The sequence below is a fragment of the Suricata suricatta genome, chromosome 3 (assembly GCF_006229205.1).
Source record: "Suricata suricatta isolate VVHF042 chromosome 3, meerkat_22Aug2017_6uvM2_HiC, whole genome shotgun sequence".
NCBI classification, from domain to species: Eukaryota; Metazoa; Chordata; class Mammalia; order Carnivora; family Herpestidae; genus Suricata; species Suricata suricatta.
The window spans coordinates 149535812-149549960 of NC_043702.1; the positions used below are offsets into that span (position 1 = coordinate 149535812).

At 42.2% G+C, this 14149-nt stretch overlaps 1 protein-coding gene across 1 annotated transcript; it reads left to right on the plus strand.

Annotated features, from left to right (window-relative positions):
• Positions 1 to 1447: 1447 nt before the first annotated feature.
• Positions 1448 to 6941, plus strand: SNRPE (small nuclear ribonucleoprotein polypeptide E). Its single transcript, XM_029935535.1, has 5 exons — positions 1448 to 1559; positions 2049 to 2075; positions 3626 to 3688; positions 4207 to 4285; positions 6504 to 6941. Exons 1-5 carry the CDS (start codon positions 1506 to 1508, stop codon positions 6557 to 6559), a joined length of 279 nt encoding a protein of 92 aa, XP_029791395.1. The 5' UTR covers positions 1448 to 1505; the 3' UTR covers positions 6560 to 6941.
• Positions 6942 to 14149: the final 7208 nt, after the last annotated feature.

Here is a 14149-nt window from a genome sequence, read left to right on the forward strand (position 1 = left end):
TTGATTTTGGCTCAGTTCATGATCTCACAGTTTATGAGATGGAGCCCCTTATAGGGCTCTGCACTGAGCATGGAGCCCACTTGGGGTTCTCCCTCTCTCCATCTGTCCCTCCCCAACTCATGCTCTCTCTCTCTCAAAATCCATAAATAAGCTTTAAAAAAAAGAAAGAAAGAAAGCATCTACCCTGCTAGAGCCCATGTGTGAGGTCCCAAGGCTACACAGACATGGACGGGGACCCACATGAGGCCAGCCTTCCAAATACACACACCAAGCCCTTAAATATGTCTTCTGGAGCAAAAAAAAAAAAAAAAAAAAATGCCTAGCTGAGCAAGGCCCAAATTCCTAACTCACAAAATCATGAATTATAACAAAATAGTTGTTGTTTTAAGGTACTATTTGAAATAATTTCTTTCACAGCAATAGAGAACTGGCAGAACATTTTTAAAAGTTCTTCTTATTAGTCATTTGTTTGACCTTTTCCCAGACCTCTTGACTTTTGTTTATTATGGTGGTTTTTTAGTCCCCCAACACTTTACGTAATTTTTATGTAATTGAATCTATCACTCTTCTAAAACGCAGCTGGAGCATGCCAGCGAGGAAAGGGCAATTGTTAAGTACAAGAAAGAGGAAATATCTATGATTAAACCAGATAAACTGGCAAGAAGGAACTAAAAAGTAAACTGAAAAATTCTCAAAACACAAAGGAAAATGTAAACGAATAAACCTCAAGGACTTAGTTTTAAAAAAACTGATTCTCAGTTGTTCTCAAGTTTATTGTAATCACAGTAAAAATACCAAAAGGATTCTTTTAATCAGATAAGCATTTTCATCTCCATCCTCGTGACAACGACACGGCAAAGCTGAAGAACTTAGTCCTATTGGGGCCTAGTCCTTAGATTTCGGGGCCTCCCCACTAGCCAGGCCCTGTTGCCACCTTACAGTAACGCCCCACAAAGGGGTGAGTGGAATCGGGGTGAACCACAGCTCCTGGCTTTGGCATTCAGATCATCCGTGGCTGCTAGTACGGGGCGGAGTGGGGGTCCCCGAGTTGGGCTTCTTGCCGCCCTATCCTCCCCACAACGATGCGGCCCCTCATGCCTAAATTTCAAGGTAACCGGCCTTAGCAAAAGCCCTAGATCAACCCTTTTCACAGATAACAGGTACGCAGTGTAATAACGACTTGGCTCCTAAGGCCGACCTAGAAAATGGAGACGCGCTGGCGTGGCAACTGCGCCGCTTCCCGCTGCGGCCGCTACACAGGCGAGGCCGCTCGGCGCCTCCTCGCGGATTCCTCCAGGCGGCGCTGTAGGACCGACTCACGGTCCAAGCTCCGGACGGCTTCCCCTGGGGGCTACGGAGCACCGAGAAAAGCAACCCCCTTAGCTAGAGAGGCATTTCCCAGGAGCCGCCCAGGTTGCCTCGCGGGCGCCAAGCACTTCCGCTTCCGGTTCCTTACACCGGAAGTCGCTTTCTGAGCTAGCGTGCGGTCTTTGTCAGCTTCCACCATGGCGTACCGTGGCCAGGGCCAGAAAGTGCAGAAGGTGATGGTGCAGCCCATCGTATCCTACGCAGGATGTCAGGACTAGGAGGTTCGGGCCAGAAAACGGGGGGGAGCGGAAGAGCTGACCGAGAGCGGGCCCGAGGGAGTGGAGTGCGGACCCGCATCCCATGAGCCCCCGGGGCGAGCGAGGCGGCCGGGAGAAAGCGCGGGTAGTTGAAGACCCGGGGAGAGGTGGGCTTGGGCCGACCCCTGCAGCGGGAAGTGCGGGAGTGGCGGGGATGAGCGAAAGGAAGATAAGCTTTAGTTAGGTACGAGTGGCAGTGGGAGCCCTCAGCCTCAGAGAGGAGAAAGATGTCGGCGCCAGGAAACTCCTGGAAAGTAAGAGTGGGAGAGATTCCTTCAGAGCGTTCGGGAACCTCGAATGAGTGCCTGGCTGGGCTGTCCGTTGCATGGACAGAAAACAAAGGCGACAGGGGGGTAGAGTTGACCAGTTTCGGGGAGCACGGTCTACGCTCTGCGTGTATTTTTTCCTTAACCTCCGATGCAGAACCTCATCTTCAGATACTTGCAAAATGTACGTAAGTTGTTTGTTCCTTGTTTCGTCATTCGCTTTTAAGTAAAAGGTGAATTTATTTGGCTATTTGCGTCATCCTGGCTAATCAGCGCGTTCTAGAGTTAGAGGTGAAACACGCCTAGCTGGCTCAGTCGGTAGAATATGCGACTCTTGATCTTGGAGTGTTGTATTCCAGCCCCACTGTGGGGGTAGAGTTTACTTTTAAAAAAAAAGAAAGGAAGAAAAGTAGGTGAAACTGGAGATTGGAGGAATCTTTGAGGGGAAGGGGCTCTGGGGAAGCTCGAATGTAATGAAATGCCACCTGCAAGCAGTGAAAGAATAGCGTCATTACTTTGCAAGACCAAAATTGCTTACTTCAAAAAGCAATCATTGGCAGACGTGACTGGTATTTGGGTACTTCCGTTGGTACTCATTATTGGAACCATTTCCCCCTTGAAACCTTTCCCCCGGGATGAAACATTGGAAGAAAAAAAAATCCTGTCGACTCTAAGCCACATAATAAGGTGGTGTGTTTAGCACCTGGGGGAAAACTTAAATATAAAAAGATGCCAGGAAAGGAAGAGAGGAGGGATAATTTCAGGGGAGATGGTGGCAGGCTGCTTTCCTTTGGAGGAATTTAAAGCAATTCATATGGTGCAGGGCAGAGTATTTAAATTGTTTTGGAAAGAAAATGCATTTTCTGTTGCTCTGACGAATTGGATGTGATAACAGTTGCAAACAGACTAATTTCGAGCCATTATAGTGGGTTTTTTTTTTTAACATTTATTTTTGAGAGAGACAGCATGAATAGGGGAGGGAGGGACAGAGAGAGAGGGAGACACAGAATCCGGAGCAGGGTCCAGGCTCTGAGCTGTCAGCACAGAGCCAGATGTGGGGCTTGAACTCATAACTCCTCGATCAAGAGTCAATTGCTTCACCCAACTGAGCCAGCCAGGCACCCCGACCGTTATAGTTTTTTGTAGTTGTTTTTAAGCAGGCTTTATAGCTAGCGCAGAGCCCAAAATGGGGCCCAAACTCACGACCTTGAGATAAAGAACTGAGATGAGGTCGAGAGTGGGATGCTCAAGCCACTCAGGTGTCCCCAGCCCGTTGTCATTTTTAATCACCAGACTTGAGGGCCCTTCCCCTGGTTGTTAAGTGTGAGACATGGAGAACTGGAAACCTACCTAGAGAAAGCTCTTTTGAAGCTGGATCTTGCTGTAGCAGATAAGAAAGAGTCCCTGATCTTTGGAGATTGCTGCTTTATGTTATACAGTCAATCAGCACTCTGTCGCTTGAGATGAAAAGCTGTAAGAAATAGGATGGAGTCCCAGCATCACAGGACAATTACTAACTTGGTCCCATTGTAGCACTTCCTGAGAGCGTTTCTTGGCAGGTAACTAGTCCTGGTTACCAATTTTTAGATACGATTTAAGTAGTTAAATTCTTGGCTTATTTTTTGAAGTTTTTTTTTTTTTTTAAGAGCCGGATTTCTCCATTGTTTGACCACAGTGATTAGGTTTCGCCTATTTTTTTTTTTTTTAACGTATCTATTTTTACAATTATTTCAGAGATCTCGGATTCAGGTGTGGCTTTACGAGCAAGTGAACATGCGGATAGAGGGCTGTATCATTGTGAGTAACCGGGATACTTTCTCTCAGTGTTCATAGGAGACGGCTTGGCAGAAATGCCCAGCCAGAGCAGTATGCAAAAAGACAGTGACCCAACCCAGGGAAAGTTCTTCAGGGCCACCGTCTCTGTCTCATTGTTGTACTTAATAGGGGTTCGGTCATTCATAAAAGAGGGAAAATTGTTAAATTTTTAAAAATTATTTAAACAACAATGTTAGTACTTGAAGGATGGGGCAAAAGAAAATAAAATTACAATGGGGTGAAAATTAGTGGTGTATTCTGTATCAGGTGATGACCTGCATAAAGTTGGGTGGGGTCAGTTAATGAGACTTTTTGAGGAAGGCAGAGGACCTTAAATTAGGTTTTAAAGAAAGATAAAATAGTGCTCGCTTCAGTGGCACGTACACTACAATTGGAAAGAAAAATAAAATATGGCAGGAAAAGTATTACATTAGGACATTTCGGTATTCCCTTTAGACGTTACGGATTCTGTCAGTAATCACCCCTTCTCTGCTTTCTAGGGTTTTGATGAGTACATGAACCTCGTATTAGATGATGCAGAAGAGATTCATTCTAAAACAAAGTCAAGAAAACAACTGGGTAAGAATAGTTGGCCTTTTGGAATCGTAGAAATATTTATTCACTTGCAGAGTTGAATGAATTGTAACTCAGTTCATGTTTGAATTTAGTGTGCATTTGAGAATTTACTGTGTGGAGGAGTAGTGCCCTTCTGAAATTCTCCTCTGCCACTTACTGCCCACCCCGCTCCCACTGCTGCTTTTGTTCCTCCACTCAGACCCCTCATGAAGGTCACCAAAGACTAATGGTGTCACATCTAATGGTCAATGTTAGTTCTCGTCTTATAGAACTCTGAACAGTATTTGGCACTCTGGGCCACTCCCACCTTGAAACACTTTGTTCCTTTGGCTCTGTGACACTATACTCAGTTTTATTTTTCATTTCTTGTTATTCCTTTTCAGACTTTTGTATATTCATTCTTCAGACCCAGCCATTAAATGTTTTGAGTTCAAGGCTCAGTTCTAGGCCTTCCTGTCAGTTCCTGTTATTTACCCAGGCCCTCAAGACTGTACCTTCAGTTACCGTCTCTGTCTGTATCTCAGATTTACCTCTATAGCGCTAGACCTCTCTGAGCCTATTCATTTCTACTTGAATGTCTCAAAGGCTCTTCAAACTTAGCATGTCAGAAATCCAGCTCACTTCCCACTCCCTGTACACTCGCGTAGACCTGTTTTAGTGTTCCCTGCCCTCCTGAATGGCACCAGCCCCATTCAGGTTGCTGGTTGATTTCTTTGCAGCTGCCTCACCCCCTTCCAGTTTGCTCTGCAGGCTGCGGTTACCTTTGAAAAGCACCAGTCTGACCTTATCATCCCTTTGCTTGAAATCTCCCATGACTTCCTGTTGCTAGCAGGATAAGAAAATCTTTAATGTGTTCTGCAAAGTTCTTCACGATCTTTTCTCTCTCTGCTCGTTTGCTATCACTCTGCTTCATTTCCTGAGCTTCATCCGCACTTGTGTTCTTTCAGTGTTTGAACGTGCACGCCTGCCCCACCACAAATCTGTGTGCATGTGGTTTCCTATGTGTTTAGGATTCCGATCAAATGTCAGGTGTCAGTTTCATTTTGTTTTACTTGGGGTGGGGATGGGAGGAGACAGGCTGTGCTGAGTTTGTAAAACACTCAGTGGGATTATTCTGTTAATGTCGCTCTCGCTGGGTCAGGTGCTCCCTACGTCTCTTCTTCTTTGCTCCCTAATATACCTAGTGCCTCATTCAGTGCCTGTCATATGATAGAAAGTCAAAAATATTTGGATAATGAATGCAGTTTCTTAACCCAGTTGATGAAGGGTCTTTAGGAATCATGACTTCAAGACAGCCATTTCTTTTAAAATCCTATTCAATTGAAGTTATTTAGGTACTTTGTTTTTAATTGTTTAATGCCCAACTCACAGCTGAGACTAGTGCGTTTATGGCAGTGGTGGGCTTCAGGTGTCTCTTTTTTCCAGACCCTGAGGATCCTCTTGAGCCTGTAGTAGATAATGTAGAAGAAGAATCTGAGAAGTGGTTTGGTGTTTTGCTATGCTGCTTTCTGTGTAGGCGATTTTTATGAAAGTCTGGGTTTTCGAATTTAAACATATCTTGCCAGGAAGGGCAAGCTAGCTTTATGCACATCACTGTATGTAAATTATTTGGAGAGTATTTATCCTATAAATATGATTAATATTACTTCTTGTAGAAGTCTGGGAAAGTTAAAAATCAATCACTGTTGGAGTTGATGAGTAATTCTCAAGATGATCTTACTCAACACTGAAGATATTTATAGCTATTTTCTCAGGAGGAAAGTATTCCCTGCCCAAATAAGTTTAGGAGATGTTGGATAACATTTGAACGGTTTTATTTATTGTAGGATAGAGCCTTTAACATGTTGAAAACTCTTAAGAATGGTCTTATAGTATGCTGTTAAATGTTTTAAACTTGAAACACAACTCATTCTCCAGCTTCTACAAACTTAGAGCAGTGGGAAATGTTGGGGTAGACCCAGTCAATTGACTTAGTCTGTAGACATTGTAGTTTTCATAAAATAATATTTCTCCTCATTCATTAGTTTATCGTTGAGAAAGTTCATGTACTCTAATATGTAGAGCTTTTCAATATGGATATTTGAAATTTTTCATGTATCTTCTCAAGGAAGAAAGCATTTTCAAAATTGCTCAAGTTTGATCTGAAATTCTGAGGCTGAAAAGTGGTTACACACTTGTATGAGTGGCTATTAATAGCTTTTTTTTTCATTTTGTGTTGCAGGTCGGATCATGCTAAAAGGAGATAATATTACCCTGCTCCAAAGTGTCTCCAACTAGAAATGAAATCAATGAAGTGATTGAGAAATTCTTGAGAAGGACATGTAGTTTGTTTTTTTAGAGGTCCCTTGTTGGGAGTATAGTTCCAGAACATTTGTTCCTACTGTTTTGATTACCTTTATGTTATTACCAGGTGACAATAAATGCTATGGGATTGTTTTTATTTAAACATTTACATTGTTTCTTTTTATCCAGTGTTAGAGACCTTTTACACAGTGGCCCCTATGTTTTCTGAATTGTGGCAGGTGCCCTGGCCTTTTGTTTTTGGTAGAACCTGGGTCTAGATTCTTAAGGCAAAGAGTAGGAATTCTACCTGACAGGTAAGCTTCTGATACCAGATCATGGGGAAGAGGAGGGTTTGCAAAAATAAAGGTTATTGAACTAATACATGTCTTCATTATCAGTTCTAATTCTAGATGCTGAATCCTAGAGTTTCTAACCGCAGTAGTTTGGAGGTACTATAATAGTTTTGCTTAGCACTCTCAGAGTCAACTCTGTGAGGTCTTTGTGAATTCTTGAGTCACTAAGATCAAAATGTGAGAAGTATTTTGGTACAAGCAAACATACATTTAAAACAAGATCTGTTGGGGTGCCTGGGTGACTCAGTTAAGCTTCTGACTTCAGCGCAGCTCATGATCTTGCAGTTGTGGGTTTGAGCCCTGTATCGAGCTCTGCACTGCCAGTGTGCAGCCTGCTTGGGATTCTCTCTCTCTCCCTCCCTCTCTCCCTCTCCCCCTCTCCCTCTCTCTCTCTCTCTCTCTCTCTCTCTCTCTCTCTCTCTCTCTCTCTCTCTCTCTCCCTCTCCCTCTCCCTCTCCCCCTCCCTCTCCCTCTCCCTCTCCCCCTCCCCCTCTCCCTCTCCCCCTCCCTCCCTCCCACCTCCCTCTCTCCCTCTCTCCCCCTCGCTCTTTGCCCCTCCCCACCTTTTTTTCTCTCAAAATAAGTAAATAAACTTAAATAAAATGAGCTCTGTTAAGAGTTAACAGGAGGGCAGGGCGCCTGGGTGGCTCCGTTGATGCAGCATCCTACTCTTGGTTTCAGGGTTTTGGCTCGGGCCATGATCTCACGGTTCATGGTATCAATTAAGTAATTAAAGATTACTTAAATAAATGAAGAATGACCCCAGGATGGTTCTAGTTAGAATTCTGTTCAGTGATTGTTGAGCATCTGCTGTTACACAGGCACAAGGTTGAATAAATGCAGTGAAACAGACCAGCAAGCAGGTAACCTTCGGTGCCACATGCCACTTGCTATTTAAATTGGATCTTGAAAGATGAATCCAGCCTACCTGAGATTCTTGTAATGGGCATTATTAAGGGTTAGTGAGGAAGGAACGAGAAGTCTAAAGCCTGCTTTTCCAAGTACCTGCGCAGGAGGATGGAGAACTTTCCTTTCAACTGAGTAAAAAATCTTTCGAGTTAGAGGAGGTTTGTAGGTAAGTGTAGAAATTTGCGCAGCTTAGAAGTTGGCATTCTAGCTGCTCCCCTCCTATTTGAACCGACACCTCTTTGGTCACATTTTGAAGTCAAGGGCTACTTGAGCTCTTTTAACATAGCTGAGTTTGAAACGCATTGAACCTGCTACAGCGTGCAGAGAACTCCTTGGGCAGCAGAGGGAGTTGCAGCCCTGGGACTGCTTCAGCCTTTCTAGTAAAAGCTTTTTCAGAGTAGAGACCTCCCTGCAGCTTTCTTGGCACCGAAATAGCTAGGAAGAAGGATAAAAGCCGGAGCAGTATAATCCCTAAGAAAACCTGCTGGCTGCTTTTCCATTTCCCTGTGTGGCCTTTCTGACCTGGCTGCCCTGTGTAAACAGAGCTGTGCCTGCTGTGGCTTATTCTGAATGGATCAAGACCTGGAAAGTTCTATTTTTGACAGAGCAAATGATGATAGAAATAAGGTACAGTGAACTCTTACAATTGAGCTCTGTATTTAGAAATCTCTGCTTGCTTTCCTGCCTCACTGGAGCCTGCGGTGTTTGCTTTTTAAGTTGTACTTTTCCACAATCTGTAGATCTTTTTTCCGACCAGAATTTGTATTATAGGAGGCGTTGCTCTCTGCTTCATTAAGGTTATTAAAACATGCTACTGGGAAGCAGCGCTGGTTGGCAGCCCTTGGTATGTGAGCAATTATTGTTCTGGAATGGCTGTTGGTTTCTGAGGGGGTCTTGCTAACCACCCACTAACTCTCTTGTAACATTCTTGAAGTGGGGGTGGGAGGAGAATAAGGTTCTGAAAAAGTTAAGTGCTGGTGCAGGCCTGCTGTTTCCCTAGTCTGAGTAGGTAGAGAAAGCACAATAAGACTAGTTTGAAAACCCTAGGATTTTGTATTTGCAGGCACCAGCTGTTGTTGCTGGATCAAATCTTGTCAGTTTCAAGATTAGAGAGTGGATCTTTGCTGAATTTGGTTTTAGGCACTATTAGCTAGGAAGTGTCATGGACAGCCCCTGGGGTAAGCCTAATAGGTCATCTGGTAACGGGGTGACACAGGATGTTTTCCTTATTCATTTTAGAGCTAATCATAGTAACCTACTCATGCCATGCTTTTTGGGAGGAGATAGGCTTGGTAAAACTATTTTTTTTTTAATGTTTTATTTATTTTTGATAGAGAGAGACAAAGCATGAGAGGGAGAGGGGCAGAGAGAGAAGGAGACACAGAACCAGAAACAGGCTCCAGGCTCTGAACTAGCTGTCAGCACAGAGCCTGACGCGGGGCTCGAACCCACGAACGTGAGATCTGACCTGAGCTGAAGTTGGAGGCTTAACTGACTGAGCCACCCAGGCGCCCCAGTAAAACTGTTCTTAAAGTGGCATTAGAATTTAAGTCTACTATTGTTCCTAGAGTTTAATTTTAATTTGTTATATCCAAAACACTTTTTTTAAATTTTTTAATGTTTTATTTATTTTTGAGAAAGAGAGAGAGGGACAGCGTGAGCAGGGGAGGATCAGAGAGAGAGGGAGATACAGAAGCTGAAGACCGGTTCCAGGCTCTGAGCTAGCTGTCAGCACAGAGCCCGATGCAGGGCTCGAACCCACAAACCACGAGATCATGACCTGAGCTGGTCAGACACTTAATTGACTGAGCCACCCAGGCACCCCCAAAACACATTTTTAAAAATTGAATTTAAAAATCCTAGCTTAGTGTAGGTTTATAAGTAAAATGGCAGTAGTATAGAAAGATAGGAGTAAATAACAAAAGTCCTTCCTTGCCCATCAGTATTCTCAATACATAACTATTATTAGGAGTTAGGTGTTTATCATTCTAAACTCTTTACAAATCTTGTTTCTCAAATTCATATTTGTATTTTAAAACTTTTTTTTTTTTTTAAGTTTATTTGAGGTGGGCAGAGAGGGAGAAAGAAAATCTTAAGCAGGTTCCGCTGAGATTTCCGCTCCACATGGAGTCCAACGTGGGGCTCGCATCCCAAGAACTGTGAGATCATGTCCTCAGCTGAGATCAAGAGCCGGACATCCAACCGAGGCGCCCCTAGAAGTTTTTTATTTTAATTTTTAATTTTGGTAAAGTCGAACAGCTCAATAATGTTAAGTACATTCACAGTGTTGTGTAAACTTTCCCTAGAACTTTATCTTGCAAAATTGAAACTACCCTGTGAACAGCTTCCCATCCCTTGCTCCTCCCAGCCCTGGCAAACATCTTTCTGTTTCTGTGAATTTGACTCTTCTAAATACCTCATATAAATGGAGCCATAATAATATATCTGTCTTTGTACAACTGACTTGTCTCACTTAGCATAATGTTCTCATGATTCATCCATGTTGGAGAATGTGTCCTAATTTCTTTCCTCTCTTTAAGGCTGAATACTATTGTATATTCACCATGTTTTGTTTATACGTTGAACTATCAGTAGACTTTTGGGTTACTTTCACCTTTTGGCTATTGTGAATAATGCTGTTCTCCAAGGCCTGTTCTCAGTTCTGTTGAGATAGACCCAGAGTTTTTGAGGAACCATCTTAACTGTTGCTATGAACATGGGTATACAAATATCTCTTTAAGACCCTGCTTTCAGTTTTTTTAAGAGCATGTACCCAAAGTCTTTTTGAAGAACCATTATCATACTGTGTTCCACAGCAGCTACACCATTTTACATTCTGATCCGCAGTGCACAAGGGTTCCTATTTACATCCTTGACAAAATTTTCTACATTTGATAATAAATGTCTTAATGGTTGTGAGCTGATACTGTGGTGTGGTTTTTTTTGTTTTGTTTTGTTTTGTTTGCTTGTTGTTTTTTTAAGTTTACATCCAAGTTAGTTAGCAAATGGTGCAAGGATTTCAGGAGTAGATTCCTTAATGCCCCTTACACATTTAGCCCATCCCCCCTCCCACAACCCCTCCAGCAACCCTCTGTTTGTTCTCCATATTTAAGAGTCTCTTATGTTTTGTCCCCCTCCCTTATATTCTTTTTGCTTCTCTTCCCTTATGTTCATCTGTTCTGTCTTAAAGTCCTCATGAGTGAAGTCATATTTGTCTTTCTCTAATTTTGCTTAGCATAATACCCTCTAGTTCCACCCACGTAGTTGCAAATGTCTAGATTTCATTCTTTTTGGTTGCTGAGTGTGTGTGTGTGTGTGTGTGTGTGTGTGTGTACACCACACCTTTATCCATCCATTGATGGACATTTGGTCTCTGAATACTTTGGCTGCTGTTGATAGTGCTGCTATAAACATTGGGGTGCATGTGCCCATCAAAACAGCACACCTATATCCCTTTGATAAATACCTAGTAGTGCAGTTACTGGGATGTAGGGTAGTTCTATTTTTAATTTTTTGAGGGACCTCCACACTGTTTTCTGAGTGGCTGCTCCAGGTTGCATTCCCACCAGGGGTGCAAAAAAGATTCTCTCCCCCATATCCTTGCCAACATCTGTTGTTGCCTAAATTAATGTTAGCTGTTCTGACTGGTATGACGTCGTATCTCACTGTGGTTTTGATTTGTATTTCCCTAATGATGAGTGATGTTGGGCATTTTTTCATGTGTTGGCCATCTGGATGTCTTTGGAGAGGTGCCTGTGTCTTTTGCCCATTCACTGGATTACTTGTTTTTTGGGGTGTTAGGTTTGATAAGTTCTTTATAGATTTTAAATACTCACCCTGTATCTGATTATGTTGTTTGCAAATATCTACTCCCATTCCGTCAATTGCCTTTTACTTTTGCTGATTGTTTCCTTCCTTGTGCAGAAGCTTTTTATTTTGATGAGGTCCTTATAGTTCATTTTTTGCTTTTGTTTTCCTTACCTCCAGTGACATATTGAGTAAGATGTTGCCGTGGCCAAGGTCAAAGAGGTTTTTGTCTGCTTTCTCCTCTAGGATTTTGATGGCTTTCTGTCTCACACTTAGGTCTTTCATCCATTTTGAGTTTATTTTTGTGTATGGTGTAAGAAAGTGGTCCAAGTTCATTTTTCTGCATGTCGCTGTTCAGTTTTCCCAGCACCCAGCTAAAGAGACTTGTCTTTTTTCCATTAAATATTCTTTCTGCTTTGTCAAAGATGAGTTGGCCATACGTTTGTCGGTCCATTTCTGGGTTCTCTGTTCTGTTCCGTTGATCGGAGTGTCTGTTTTGTGCCAGTACTATACTGTCTTGATGATTACAGCTTTGTAACACAGCTTGAAGGCTGGGATATTATGGTTTTGATTTGCATTTCCATAATGGTTAGTGGTAGTGAGCATCTCTTCATATGTTTATTGGTCATTTGTGTATCTTCAGAGAAATGTCTATTGTAAGTACTGTGCCCATTTTTAAACAGATTATATTTTGTTGTTGAGCTGAGGAGTCCTTTATATATTCTGGCTGTTAACCCCTTATCAGATACACAATTCACAAATATGTTAGGGGCGCCTGGGTGGCTCAGTCAATTAAGCATTGGACTTCAGCTCAGGTCGTGATCTCGCAATCTATGAGTTTGAGCCCCATATTGGGGCTGGACAGCTCAGAGCCTGGAGCCTGCTTCAGATTCTGTGTCTCCCTTTCTCTGCCCCTCCACCTCTCGTGGTGGCTCGCTTGCTCTCTCTCAAAAATAAATAAACATTAAAAAATTAAAAAACAAGTATTTCCTCCTGTTCTCTGGGTTGTTTGTCTTTACTCTGTTTTGTCTTTTGATGCACAGATAATTTTGATGTAATCTAGCTTATCTAATTTTACTTTTGTTGTGTAGTTTTACTGATTATGTGCTGCATACTCCCTGCAGCTTGAGCCTTATCAACAAAACATGGATATATTTCCATGTTAAACTGCTGTATTCTATTGTATGGGCCTCACATTTATATCTACCTCTGTTAGTGGATATTTTAGGCTGCTTCCAGATTTTTGCTGTTAAAAAGAATTTGGTAGTGAACGTCTTTATACTTGTTTCTGTCCATTTACATATTTCTGTGAGTTGAATTCTTAGAAGTGGAATTACAAGCTCAGAGGATTTTGCACATTAAAAACAATTCTGTAGGTACTTCTAAATTCCCTTCCCTAGTACAAATGAGAAAATTGTTTTCTTCATTTAAAACAACCATCAAGCAACAGTTTGAATGAAATTCACAGGCTTCTCATGAGATGACTATGAAGTAGTAATCGCCAGCATCCTAAGGATGTCAGAGTAGAACAATGGAAAAAAAATGGTCTTTAATGACTTTTGAGCCACTGAATTAATCAACTCTAGAACTTGCCTAACACCAAACTTGTTATGTAAGAGAATAAATTTCCTGGTTTATTTTCTGTTAGTTAAAACTGAAGCATTGTAAATGAGAACGATGTCAGAACAGGACCACCTGTGTTTGGAAGGGGATCAGTTGTTCCAGTGAAGAATTTTTAAAGGCCGTAGTTGAGGAAGTCGGCAATTGAAGTGACGATTGTGGACTGCATGGGGGAATACAGATGAGGTGATGTGACTGATTTGATTCTATGAAATAGATTTTACTTCCTTGCTTGTTATGAAAATAATTCCTGAGGAAGATGATCCTGGATCATCATTCCATATCCATAGATACTGCTGTCTCTGGAGTATTCACAGATTAGCCTCATCCCCAGGGCCATGCTGAGTTAGAGATGTTTTGCTGGGCTGGGAAATTACAGAGGAGACATTGGGAAAATAAACAAAGGAATGGCTCTTCCTGGTGGACTTGTGCTACACCAGAGAGAAGGTAGATGGAATGAGGAGAGTATTTTGCCCAAAGCAGCCTTTTTTTAGATCCTATACTTGATGAGATATTCAGTTTGGAAGTTATCTTTCATTTTTCACCAGTGCCCACTTTCCTTTGGATGGTCTGTGCTAAACAGTGAAGAATTTAAAAGGGTGTCCTTGCCTTGGGGGATGAGGGAAGCAGTGAAATACAGAAGGAAAGATGATCTTGGGGGTCCACACACTTGTGTTTAAATCCCAACTTTAGAATTACCCAAACCTCTCAACCTCAGTTTCATGGTGGTGTTGGAATGATTTAATAAAATAATACATTTAAAACGCCATTTCAGGTCCAGGAATGCACATGAAGTATTATTTATCTGGTTCCAAATGAGGAATCTATAATTTAAAAGATTTGTTGAGGAATACAGATGGAGAAGAGGTAAATTCATTCCACATAAACCCAAGAT

Bases quoted from the DNA above. Each gene is read 5' to 3' on its own strand.
- SNRPE (XM_029935535.1), top strand. From the start codon at position 1,506: ATGGCGTACCGTGGCCAGGGCCAGAAAGTGCAGAAGGTGATGGTGCAG. The intron at 1,560-2,048 runs GTATCCTACGCA...CCTCCGATGCAG, and splicing joins AGGTGATGGTGCAGCCCATC to AACCTCATCTTCAGATACTT. The intron at 2,076-3,625 runs GTACGTAAGTTG...CAATTATTTCAG, and splicing joins TCTTCAGATACTTGCAAAAT to AGATCTCGGATTCAGGTGTG.